This window comes from Polyergus mexicanus, unplaced genomic scaffold (genome assembly GCF_030449975.1).
Source record: "Polyergus mexicanus isolate NDT 795.1 unplaced genomic scaffold, iyPolMexi1.0 SCAF_7, whole genome shotgun sequence".
Lineage (NCBI taxonomy): Eukaryota > Metazoa > Arthropoda > Insecta > Hymenoptera > Formicidae > Polyergus > Polyergus mexicanus.
This window is the reverse complement of record NW_027223327.1, coordinates 8,884,513-8,898,344: the sequence shown is the minus strand read 5'-3', so window position 1 is coordinate 8,898,344 and position 13,832 is coordinate 8,884,513. Positions and strand designations below refer to the sequence as shown.

The window sequence follows — 13,832 nt, the reverse complement described above, 5'->3', positions numbered from 1 at the left end:
TATAAAATGTTCAAAATTTTTTCATAAAGTTCTACCTTAAATATAATAAGTCGTGGAGAGCTTATTCGACGTTTCAAATTTTACTTCTACTCCTATGTTTTACATAATATCCACCCTTTTGTGTACGTATATAAAGATTAAAATATCTCTTAATTATCTCTTTATTTTATTATAAGATGTTAATAAAATAAAGAGCTGTTAAATAAAATAAAATATACTTTCCTAAAAGACTAAGCTGTCGCGCAATAATAAGATTCCATCAATCTCTCTCGTACCATCGATTTCCGTAAATCCGATGTTTCCGCATCTCTCCTTCCCACGCGAATTTCGCACCTCCGTGCTGTCGCGTTGCGGTGCTTTTACACGTCCGGGATCATGTCCCGCAATGATCGCGCGCGTGTGCATTTTCCGCAGCGTGTTCCGCAGCATATCCTTTATTACTTTACGGATCGGTACATTCGCTCTGCCGCAAACTATATACATCCCCCTCGAGGAATCGTCGAGGGCGCGCGCGCTTTCATGTACTCACCCTGGTACTCGGTGCACGTCCACTTTGGCATCCGCAGAATGGACGCTTCGCCTTGGACCTCGATCCAGGAATTCCAGACGGTCCGTTCGACAACGAGAGACGCCTCTCCTGCGCTAGCGGATCTCCTTCCGCTACAGTAATTATTCCTTAGACGATATATTATGACGCGCGTCTCTCGACACAACGTCGTGCCACCGTGAAATTGCGTCGTTGTTATTTCGATTTGTCATCGTCGCATTCCTGCGCCCGACGGAGGTATCTGTCACTACGTGGAACGTCGAACAATTTCTTACGGATAAATGTGCGATTAAAAGCAGAAATGACGTAATACTTGAGAGATTCATTCATGTGACAACAATTCCATATAAACAAACTATCGTTTATATCGAATTGTTGTCACACGAAGGTATTTGGCCTTTCTTATATATGGTACAATACAATGTTAATATAGCGCGTACTAACGCGCTATATGCCCGTAAACATCAAGGCTGGGTATCAACTGATTTGTTATTGCCCCGAAAAATATATTTAAAACACATATGTATTATATTATAATATAAATCCCGCGCTGAATATTTGTGTATGCGATATTTTGCCTAAATTTTACGCTGAATAAATGAGTTGTCGTCGCATACAAAATCTAACATTTATGTAAAGATTTATTAATTTACATTAAAAGTATTTAGTATTATCATTTACATCAAATCATCGTCACTGCGATGATTTCTATGCGCCTTCTGGCATTTTCCGGCGGCGCCGGTCGAAGCCGAAACAATCGTTGGAGCCTGGCAGTAAGTAAATTCCTAATTCGGACTGGATCGACGGCCGACCAGGACCGATTATAAATGTCAATGCGTTTGTTGTCGACGCACGGAAGCGCCCGACATGGATTAAACTCGCATCGAATTCGACGCGGTGGCATTACAAGCGTGGCTATTATCGTGAGTACGCGGATTGGGAGTAAACTGATTTGAAATTGGTATCAGCGCACCGATATACATCGGCCTAATGTTCATCTTAATCTTAGAGATCTGGCATCTCGAATCTCAATTTCCACGTGTCTGCGCTAGTGACGAAATAGTTCATCAATAATTCAAATTCGACACATGATGAAAACGAAAGGATAAATATACGTTTGGCGAGTAAATGTATTGTATTTGTATTCGCGAAATAAATGTCATCGGTTCGAATCGCGGAATCACCGTGCCCGGAGGCGTTTTAATCCATTTATTGAATCAAGTTCGTCGCGACACATAGAGAAATTGTACGAATCCGCCGATGATTTTTCTGCATACCGAATGAAAAATTTACAACGTAAAGAACACTGCATCGCGTCTTTATACGTCGAACGATTTAATTGAAACGCGCTTTGTGTCGCGCGACGATACGTCCGTAGGAGCGTTCATTCGACCGCGTCGTTTTACCTGGGCATAAATCTTTTTTTCCCCCGCGACAGATCGGCGTTGCCCGAGGGACAAGCGGGATGGTTATTCCTTTACAATGCGGATTACCCGTTATTAGATTAAAGTGGAGCGGCCGCGAGTGTCATTAACGTTCCCAATTAGCGCGGTCCCTCGTCGTCTTTACGCGATATTTTATCCGACTCCTCGATCCCCTTCCCTCAGAGATCTTTACTTGCCGCGGCAAAACAACTCTATATACAACTCTTATATCCCTCTGGGATAGGAGGACCCAAAGGCACACACCGGGTCTCTCTAAATTCGCATATAATGCCCAGCGAGAAGGGAAATCACGCTTGTATACGAGGTACGGTGGTTTTAGGGCGCATGAGATTTTTATTCCTCCTTAACGTACACTATTTTTTATTATTATTCTTCGTAAATTTAAATTGCGCATAAATAAAAAAAAAAGATAGCGATCTCCGATAAAGTTTAGATATACAAATTAATTAACTATCACGTTTTTAACGCTCCTTCTTTATTCCATATATGAGACCTCGTGTCATAGAGTTTCTATCTTGTTTCACTTCGTCACATTCTCTAACGAAGCTCCAAGCCGTTGTGTTCTTCCACCGAGTGCCATTAGCGCGTCGTTGGTTAGTTAACGCAATTATCCTTGCTCATTCGGTCACCGATCCCTCTCTACCGCAACCCAAAACCTCCAGAGAATTATTATTTATATCATAAAAGATATATGTACAATATTCTCTGCGGGGACGCTAAACACTTTGCGATAGAGAAACTTTACGAAATTTTCAGTATTCCGAGTAGCAAAAAATTTTTCAGCTACGTCAGAGTATTTTTAATGAACGTCGCCGTCGTGAAAACAGATTATTGAGTATTATATTATCACGAAAAAATAAATATATTATATATACATACTTATCTCGTAAATGGTCATCGTTGATCACGCTGATCACGTTCGATCTAAATTGGTAATCAAATTAAATTATCACATTGCATTATTATCTGATATTAATATCATAACAATCGTATTTTTTAAAAAATCGCATTCAGAATTTAGTGCAAACAAATGAGAGTTTCTAAGTTTGAATCAATACGGGAATTGCAATGTTGCTGAACAATTAAAAAAAGTTAAAACGAATTCATTGTTTACTCTTTCTCAACAACAACAAAAAAAAGTATCATTCGGCGAAAATCGAACGTTTGCAGCGAACAAGATTGTTCATCATTATATTTTAGATCCATCTTCGAATTTCCTAGAGAATATACTTGCATAGGGTACGCGATGACCTATTTAGAGCGTCAGACGACTAATTACGAGCGACATAATAGTGGCCAACGACGTTTCCATAAACCGGCAAGCGGCTCCGACGTTATTTCGGAGCCATTTACGGCTCTTTCCTCAAGCTTACCTCATTGTTCGCGAAAGCAAACGATTCGATACTGATCTCTTTTAACATCGTTCGCTACTTCAGACGAATAATGCCGTTGCCTTTCTTCGCTAAGAAAAAATTCGAAGGATCCGTTTATAAACTAAATACACGTTAATCCGTTTCTAAAATAATAAGTAAAATATTTCTCTGAATGCTCGACTAGCATCTATTCAATTTTATCCATTTATTAATGTCACATGCATTTTGAAAATTTAATCGCTTATAATTTTAACTGTAATCGCCCGATTTGAAAGAAAAGAAAAATATTATTTTGAAGTAAAAGACAGAAATTCGATATTAATAGAGAAAAAGAAAAAAAAATGTTATTAATATATCAAAAATATTGCACTTGTTAAATCTATTTAAATTGAAAGTTTAATTGGTGGCAATTTGCACCCCTGTGAACAAATTAAAACGTTCTAAACAAAATTCTTCCGAAAGAATATACTATACGATATATGTTTTAGCTATTTGGAAAGGTTAAAAACGATGGAAAGTTGCCTCGCGGATCAATCAACACGACACGCTCGTTACGTCACGAAACAGCTTTATTTCAAATTTTTACAATGATTCCTAGCACGCTTCCCCGTCCCGTGCAAAATCGCGAAGGGTTTTCTTGTGAGAGGCGAAAGACGAGGTAACGGCACGCGAACGATCGATGTGATTCGCGACGGGAGTTCGGTGCGGGGGAGAGTAATATCCGGTTATAAAGTAAAAGGTACTCTCTCGAGATCGATGGATGGATGGATAGATAGATAGATGGGTGGATGATGGATCAGGAAAGCTCAAAACACGCCCGCCGTCATCGAACGTGATTATCGAAGAAACAGGCATGATTAAACACGGAAATGATAATTTAAAAACATCCGGGACTTTTTTTTTTTTTTCACGTTGTCATAAATGTGGGACGCGCTTCAATGCTTTCTTATACCGCCGTCTCTTTAGAAGCACGATCGTGTTCGATATTTACACTGTATTCGGTAACTTTCTGTACTCTCATCATACACGATTCGAGCTGTTGGGTGGAATAGTGATACGCAAAAATAAAAATAAACTTTTTCTTTATATTCTTCTCTCGATCAATATAAAGGAAGTAGATTTTTTTTTATATATATATAATCAGACAAAAAAGTATTTATCGAAGCAAAATATATTATCAGATAAATGAATTCGTATTCACTTCAACGTTCGTATTCCGTTCAACAGCTCGCTCGAAATCTGTATATCCGATAAGTATTTAAAATCTTCGCGTACGTTTCATACATAAGATTTGAATCTCATTGAAAAATTCAAAGCGCGCGAAAGTACATTTCCGTAAAAGGATGGGAGTCCTCGAGGACTGGCAAAGAAAAGCGTTTCACTGTCTGCATTGCCTCTCTCGGCACACAATATATATATATATATATATATATATATATATATATATATATTCCTATTTTAATTGCTAGAAAAGACATTTCTGTGACTATACAAGGCTGGCAGCGATTTCTCCCCGCGTTCATCCTTCCGTTCTCGTTTCCCTTCAGTTCGTCGTCAGTGCCATCTGTCTCTCCCTATTCTCCTCTGTCACCCCCGCCCCGTTCCTCTATAGACATTGCCTCGTGTGTGTGGTTCGGGACAGTCTCTCTTCTGTGGTTCTCTGTCCGCCTTTACTTCTGCTGGAACAATTCGAACAACGCCGCAAAGAACGTAAAGGGACGCTCACGGATCCGCTTCCAAATTACAATAAGCAACCAAGGTGCTCTTATATGCAGATAACAAAGGCGTCGAAAGAAGCATCAAAGTAGCATCGAATAAATTAAGCGATATACATATAATAAAAGAGCGTTTTTTAAGAAAAAAATATAGCTAATAAATTTTTGGCTGAAAAAAGATAAATTCTGCTCAACTACGTGCGCGCAATAAATAAATGTCTCGGTGACAAATAAATATAATCAATCTTGTTCGGGCTGCAATTGCTATCGGGAGATCACTATGTGCAGAAGCTATTCGCTATAGGGAAACATGTCCTTTAATAAGCGAGCTATCGTTATCGAGAAAGATGGAGAGAGATAGAAACAGTGAGATAGATATTCAGGCCGGCTATTAATCACCGGAAACACGCATTTCTCAGCGCGTATCTAATCGCGCCGCTTGTTTAAGGGATTACGTAACTTAGTGCACTGACCTTGGGCGAATCTCCAGCGCCGAGATACACGAGACCAATCGCACCTGCGTACGCCAGCAGGGTGTTGATCGCCTGCTGCGTCTCCAGCAGAATCCTGGTCTCATTCATCCAGTCTCTGGCGATGTTTCTCGGCGCACCCTTGAGCAGATTCATGTATCTCAGAGTCATCTTGAAATCGCCGCGATCTAACCAATATCTAAAACAAATAATCGAGGCTCGAAATGTTTAAGATAAAAACAAATAACGATGGCGGTTTTCGAATATAAGATTTTGGATATATTTTGAACAGGCTTCACCTCTCTCTCTCTCTCTCTCTCTCTGTCTAAATAAATTTATATCGTTTTGTTAATTTCATCGTATAATGAAATGCTTGGCGGACAATGGAAATCCGCTATTTGCGGGAAACAATCGGCGCGGGAGAAGATTCGTCCGATCAAATTTCTCTATGATTATTCGACGGATGTTGGCCACTTTGTTTCGTGAGAATGTACCGTCTCCCTCAACCCTCCCTTTCCATCGCTTTTCGAGAAATACCGAAGAGACCGCGCGCGCGATAGTCTGGCGAAAGGTACTCGTGGCAGAGAAATAGTTGGCGACATCGAACACATAGCCGGAAGCCGCGACGACCCTCTTCCGAGAGGAAACGCCTTCCACGAACCATTCGAGACATTTATTCACAAACTTAGAATTAAATTAGCGATAACCAACGGATATCGTCCTTCTCTGGGCGCGCGGAAACACGAACCTTCAAGGGAAACCGCGCGCAGGATAACGTCGATTGAAAACTTTACGCCGAGCGTACCACGAGTACATCGAGTCTCTCGATCCGATGCAGTAAAGAGAGATTAATGTTGTATCTCGGCTTACGGATAGAGAGTACGAGAAGAGAAAGAAATGACCGGTATTTTCCAAGTAATGCGAGAGGATTTTCAAACGGATGAACGATATTTTAATTAAAAAGTATTCCTTCTTTTATACGATCTATTTATTTTTGTAGTTTTATTTGTTTAAATGGAATAATAGATCCATTTTGTTGCAATCTTGTAAAGTATTTATGATAAATTCAATAGTGTGCAATAAAGTGAGATTTTCAATAAAATATTATCATTTGTGTTGCTTTTAGTCATGAGCGGAAAAAACAAAATATCTCTAATAAAAACTGTCATGGACATTTTCGTTTGTCATTATATAGTAGATCCTCTTAAACATTAAACAAAATAACTTTTACTGGAAATATTTTTTTATAATAACTATTATACGTATAAAGAAATAACTGAATGTATACATTTAAATTAAATACTGTAACTAAAGACTGTATTTAATTAGAATCACATTAAAAATAATCAACGGAGCAATAATAATTAATGAAAAAAAAATAAAAATTATTAATATAATTAATACGCAAATTAAAATCTTATATTAAATTAAGCATGCAATTCACATATTTTCCAATTCGCTGATCATTGTTAATTACCGCCCTTTTTCGAAAACGTCCAATTGCATACCGAGACTGCATCACGCTGTTTTCAAAGAAAATACGTAGATTAACAAGCCGCGAACAATATGTCCGAAAAATGCACCGTCTGTCTACTTTTTCATTACAAGGAATACCGCGAAACGTGGAATAAAACGTGGTACAGAATGTTTATCTCTCCGCCCCGTCTCTTATAAAATCAATCCTTCTACGTAACAGTTCACATAGTGGCCAAATTCGAAGCACTCGCACACTCTTCTTCTTGCCTTCGGATTTCATATTCAATGATATCGCACCGCAACTTTCTCGCTTATTGTTAGTCTTCGTCCTGCACCGAGCAATCCTCCGTTAAGAAAATCCTACCCTTTTCTTACACGTGTTCTTGCCGTATAAGATCGCGGGTAAATTCAGCTTTCTTCATACCGATCAATCAATCCGATCGTAATACGGACTTCTCGTAATAATTTTGATCAAACTATCACACGAGGCGAGAAATGATTTAGCACTTTCGTTTTTGTATCTACAAGTTTTTCAATCTATTTCAAGTTCATTTTCCCTTAGGAAAGATCTTTTTTTCTTTCGTTCTCTATTAGAGAGAATTAAAAAATTTTTAATTACCTTAAAATTTTTTATGTGGATTATAAATTAAATATATGATTTTTAAGGACATCTTATAAAATATATCCTAATAAATATATAAAAAAAAAATTTAATGTTTTTAATTTTTAATTTCAATTAGAAGGGACTCTACTCAAAAAAATCCTTAAGAATTCCAGGTTTTCCATATTTTTCCAGGAGTAAACACCTTGTCAGATGCAAACGATAATTAACAAATACGCCAGAAATCTATGTCTTTCTAATTTGTTGCTTTTAAGAAAATCGATCTTTGATTATCCAAGAAATGGCATCATTAGCTAAAGAGTTTTTCGTACAATTTGATTGATTACCCTCGAGTAATCCCTCAGTATTGTAAAAGAAAAGTTCTCTTGTTATTGAATATATCCGTTAAAATAAAATATTGAAGAACCTCAAGCTTCTCTCTCGATAATGGAAACGGCTTCTTGAAATAAATGTTACAGGCCAATTCGCTGTCCGATATTTACTGATTCAGCAATAAAATTAATTCGCGCAAACAGCGAACATTGATATTCCATTTGTCGATCATTATAGGAATGAGATAAATTCGAAGAGGATAATTTGACAAAGTTTGAAGTAATACAAGGAGAAGAGAATTATTCTATTCTCTCGTAAATTTATTTACTCCTCATTGAAACAATTAAAAAATTTAATGAGCGAAAATAAATAGGCCATTAGCACAATTTACAAGTAACACGAACCCAACTACATTTTCATAACGCAACTATATATATATGTATATATCGTACGTGTTCGCGATTAATAAATGCGCATATAAAGTCGAGGGGTCAAATTTTAGAGTGCATCCATCTCGACGATTAAATATTCATTTGCCGAGTGAGACAATGGTTCCTCCTCTTAAATCTCCGAGAAATCTTTTCAAGGTATATCTACGCGCGTGATATATTGACTATACGCTGCGGTGCAAAACTCTTGAGAGTCCGAGAGTTTCATCCGCGGGCATTGAAAGAGGATATACATGTGTGTATGCGTGTATGTGCGCATACCGCAGTGCGCCTCGAAATTAAAAATTCAGAAGGCTCCACCGCACTTTGGCTTACACATATTCGTTCATGGACAGTGGCGAACGTGTCGCGTTCAACTACCTATATAAGTTATACATTGCACATATCGCCAATTACAAAGTCCGCGGTGTAACTTATTTCGACCAACTACCCAATCTGACATCTGTTCTTCGGCTGATAAAACATATCACCTGTCAAATCATCCGTAAAGTACATCAGTTGCGATATCGTGTTTCTCTTGCATGAGATTCTGAATGTCCAAAAAAAAATGAGAATCGTTAAAATAATTAACCCTTGTGGATTATACATTTTTCTTGCTCTGATCACATATGGGTTACGATGTATCGTCGTAGTTTTTTTTTCCCAACTATCTCAAAGTGCAAAAATCTACAGAAATTTATATATATTTCTTGACATTTCTATAGAAAATGATCGTGTTAAGCAAGAAAAATTAAAAAATAAATAATAAAAAAATTTTATTATTTCAAAAATAAATTTTAAACATTTTTTTTTTTATTCATTTACACTTTCGGGATATTCTATTGTAAAAATATCGGTAGAATCAAAATGATCCATATATGTGACCTTTAAGAGTTAAGTATTCATCAAGATGCCACTCGGATGTTTTCGACAAGAGAAAAATATAATTTCAAATTGCATCGCGCGCGACATTGTTTTAATTAAAGGAGCACGAGTATACCAGTTTCCGTAATTACGGAATTACATCGAGATACGTGTTACGTGTTATTCAACAATCTCTTACGTACTAATTAAACAGTCGAATCATTAAGTTACATTTAAATTTCACAAATTACGATTAGAAGCAAACGAGGAGAGACTATCCGAGAAAGATTATTCGAGACGTGTACCTCGCAAAATTATATTTCGATGATAAACTTTGACATTTCCGTGCGGAAACGCCTCGCAATCCATCTGCACGAAAAATATCCTAAATAATATATTTTTAATTTGTAAGCCGTGAAAGAGAAAGAGAGATAACGATTCGTGGCGAATAGCCAAGGGAGCGTAAATTCGTATGTGCCGAGAATGTCTATTTTTGCGAAGGGGGATGGGGAGCAGAGTGGTCTACTTCTCTTTCGCGGCCGACACTCGATATCTCACATCCTTCGTTTCAGCGAAAAAAAGGCCGCGGGGTGCAAAATCAACGGCCGGGAAAGTGCTTTTAAGTATGTAAAAACTATCTTTCGCGGTGATCCACAAGCCACCACTTTCGCAAATTTTTGAACGCGAAGAAACCAACGCCGTCGCGCTACGTGCCGCGAAACTATTGTATATTCCCCCTTGGAGCTATAGAAGGTATTCTATCGTCGGAATAAAACTTTAACGACGGATTTTCTTCAGTGAATTTAAAAATGGTACGACGCTTCGCTTTTTATACACACATTTTTAATATAAATGTTTGAATATTTTCAAACAATAAAATGTGTAATTATGCGTGCAATAAATGTCTCATTACGGGATATGCATGTATCTTTTATAAAAAAAAAATTTTTTCAACATCTCTCATGTAACACTCGGGATATACGATGCTTATCCTTATTTAGCATTTCTCATAAATCGAGTATGCCTTCAGCAAGGGCTGGAAAACTAAATGAGCCGCTGGCACGAGAAAAACGAAGGGATAAATCGGCAAAATGGCCGTCTACCGGATTTCACTAGGGATAACCTGACGAGTAGTAAATGGCAGTGTTCTTTGTCAGAGTATACGTGACGGATATTGTGCGGTAGGTTTTTTCGTCTTTGTCGCTACATTGATAGCTGGCCGCGTTCTCTCTCTCTCCGGTCCTTAGAATCTCGTAAGGATAATTTATAGGGTCACGAGGACCGGGATCAGAGCGGATGGAGAAAGAGGGAGACGAAGGGCCTTGCGTGACGTGCGAAATTGGTGCTCGAGTACAATAAAAGCGCATTCAAGTTGACAGCTACGACAAACACCGTTCTCGAGCATCAACAATTTCGCGCTGTCATTGTATACCGTAAAATTTCGAGAGGGATATCATAGAATTCAAAATTTGTAAAAATAATGCAGGCAATTAATTTTTATGGAGATCAAGCAAAGTACATATGCGTAAAGAAATTTCGCGGATTGTATTTAATTCCCGATCAATACAATTTCAAACTTTCCAATAAGATTCGATCCTGTAGAAATAATCGTCATGGGAATAATGTATGGGAATTTTCGACAAATAAATAGCGATCTTACCTGGCACGTTGAAGGATATCGTATGTATTCAAAGAGTTTACATCGATTGGTTCGTCTTCGAGCTCCTTCTTCGGGATTGGGTTGGCCGTTTTAATGATCAGGAAACTTTGAAGATAGCTAAGAAGGTATATAGGCAGTGCTGCACCTTCCTCAGGCACCATAGCTAATCTTCTAGCCACACTTTCTACCTAGCAACACATAATGAGAGCGAATGGACCTTGAGAAATTAAACCTATCGATCATACACAAGAATTCTATATCAAAGGTGTCTACTCAAAATTCCCTTATGTTTCAAGTAAATATTTTTGTTCAAAATTTCAGGTAAAAAGAATATTTTAAATATTTTTTGATGCAACATTCTAAAATAAATTTTTTAATGCTTTTTTCTCAGACGAAGAAAACATACGCAGAATCATTTAAATTCCAAGTACTAGATTTACAAGTGTACTAAAAAAAATTGAATAGCTTTCGTAAGATAAACATCTTTCATTTGCAATAAGATTTTCATTTTTTTATCACTAAAAATTACAATAAAGAATATGTATTGCATCTTCAATATTTTGTTACGACATTGAATATATGTATATAAACAACGCGAGATATATATTTATAATATATCTTAAAAATATATAATTCACTTGGTTTTTGCCAACTGTTTATAATATGAGAGCAAAAATATCAAAGATAGAATATTTTTTTAAATTCCCCGGGTCCCAATAAAATTCCATGAGAGTTCCTGATTTTTCGAGGCGCAAAAGAAATCCCTGAGAATTTCAGGTTTTCCATATTTTTTTCAAGGAGTAAATACACTGCGTTAAAAAATAGCAGGAACGCAATAATTACCTTGAGGAATCTCTCGCGAAGGACATCCTCCGGGAATACTCCTCTCTTGGCCGCTTCCTCGGGAATGCTCTGGATAGCGGCGCACACCAGAGGATCTTCCTTCGCTAGAATCAAAGGAAACGAGGAAAGTGAATCAGTGCTTTCATCGGCTCCACCGGCAGCTCTCTCTCTCTCTCTCAATTTACTTAATTAATTGAAATCCCAATTAACGTAATTTTCGTCTTTAAGTAACTTGATAAAGCATCCGAATTTTAATTAACAATTAGAATTCTCACTTTTCGTGTGCACGTAAAAATCGAAATTACGCAGACCATCTCTCTGATGGAAAGAATTAAAACGCGTTAAAGCGCGCGGTCAACCAAAAATTTATAGACACTTCGCGCAATTAAGCGCTCGCGGTAGAGGCATAATTAATGAACACCAAGTGCGCGGCACTCTATCAGACCGACACGAGCTCTTTGAAATACCCAATCCTAGGGTTCTCTCTCTCTCTCTCTCTCTTTATATATATATATATATATGAACGCTCGCTTCCGATTAAGCCGTAAATCTTCGACTGGATCTCTCTTCTGCTATGCCGAGTCTCTCGTTCCGCTCTATCCGCTCGACTCGCATACGTTCGTGTACCAGATTCCGTCGTCGTCGTCGTCCCTATTGTTCCAGCCTTTAATAGTCGACTCGGCGATTCATGCCAGCAGAAACGAGCGCGAATTGCTGGACGGCGATTAAAATGCGTGCGGTCCCGTACGAAAGAAAAACCGTTCGCCGGATTAACATTCTTTGTCGAATTCAAATCAAATTAATGCCGTATTTTTGTGAAAGAGCAGTATCCGGAAAAATTGACGTTGCGAGATTCCGAGATGGCGTTCGTATTTCAAATCGAAAGCATTTAAATCGCGACGAGCGAGATGTTCTCTCTCATTGTCGGTAATCAAAATACATTTATGGGAAAAGTATCAAAAAGAAAATATGAAAAAATATGAATCTCAAACGCTGTTTCAAATAACATATCAAAAAAAAAAATTAAAGGGATGGGAACACACAGAAACCTCATCTCCCATTTCGAAATCCCGTTTAATAATGTTTTGTAATATCAAAATAAAATAATATATAGTATAAAGGAGATAAATAAGCACTGACTTGAGATCCAAATAAATTGCTCGACTGTTGTAAAGATGTTCACGCAGAAAATATGTATGTATATATGCGTGTTAAATTTTTATTTGCTTATAAATACAGACTGTATATATTTTGCAGATATATAATACTCTCGTATTTAATGTTTCAGAGACACGTAACGTAATACGCGATATTTCACGCGATGCGTTGTAGATTTAATTAATTCGGCCCGATATTTGCTGAATTAACTACATACTTTGTTCGCGTATATAGTAATAATAATGTATGTGAAAGCAAGTAATAATAATTATGAGCGAACGTAATGCAGGAAACTACTCCGAAGTTACAACAGTAAAGTTCGCACTCCATTCTCCAAGTTTCTCGCGCTACTTTAGAAGGTACTCGCTGTATTTTGTACGCAATGCGAACCGTGCGAATATCTGCCGTGCGATATTACTTTAAAAGTCTATCGCGCTATCTCTTTGTTTATGACGTAAGCTTTCTTTCTTTATTCGATGCGCATGTAAATCACACGCTTTCTTAATGCGCTAAGATGTTTAACATAAATCATTAATATTAAAAAATGTTAATGAAATAGCAAAATGGATTCGAATTTTTCATTAATCAGAGTACCTACTCAAATGTTGTAAAAAAAATTCTCTGAAAATTATCTAATCTATATTTTTGTTCAAAACTTCTGATAGAATATTTTAAAGATTTTATGATGAAATTTTCTAACATAAGATTTTTTATTGTATATATATGTGTTTTCTAATAAATTTCATTTATGAGAAGGAAAAACCCAAAATCGCTTAAGTTTCAAGTACATTCTAAAATATACTGAAAAAACTGAATAGCTTTCGTGAGGTAAACATTTTTCGCTTGCATAATACATTTTCATTTTTTATCACTAAAAATTACAATAAAGAATATATATGCATATTCAATATTTTGTTAA

The 13,832-nt window shown here is 37.1% G+C and overlaps 1 protein-coding gene across 4 annotated transcripts in view; it reads right to left on the bottom strand.

Annotated features, from left to right (window-relative positions):
* Window positions 1-1,239: 1,239 nt before the first annotated feature.
* The window catches only part of Mitofilin (inner membrane mitochondrial protein mitofilin), a 37,265-nt gene continuing 24,672 nt past the window's right edge, over window positions 1,240-13,832 (bottom strand). The window contains exons 12-16 of one of the 4 annotated variants that reach the window (XM_070299154.1): window positions 11,756-11,859; window positions 10,913-11,100; window positions 5,554-5,749; window positions 2,872-2,916; window positions 1,240-2,648 (exon numbers count right to left, since the gene is read on the bottom strand). In XM_070299154.1, the coding sequence (XP_070155255.1) occupies window positions 2,887-2,916; window positions 5,554-5,749; window positions 10,913-11,100; window positions 11,756-11,859 (518 nt within the window). In that variant the 3' untranslated portion in view covers window positions 1,240-2,648; window positions 2,872-2,886. Of the gene's footprint in view, window positions 2,649-2,871; window positions 2,917-3,916; window positions 5,045-5,553; window positions 5,750-10,912; window positions 11,101-11,755; window positions 11,860-13,832 lie in introns of those variants that run through there. The other 3 variants (XM_070299155.1, XM_070299156.1, XM_070299157.1) reach the window with 3 other exon arrangements.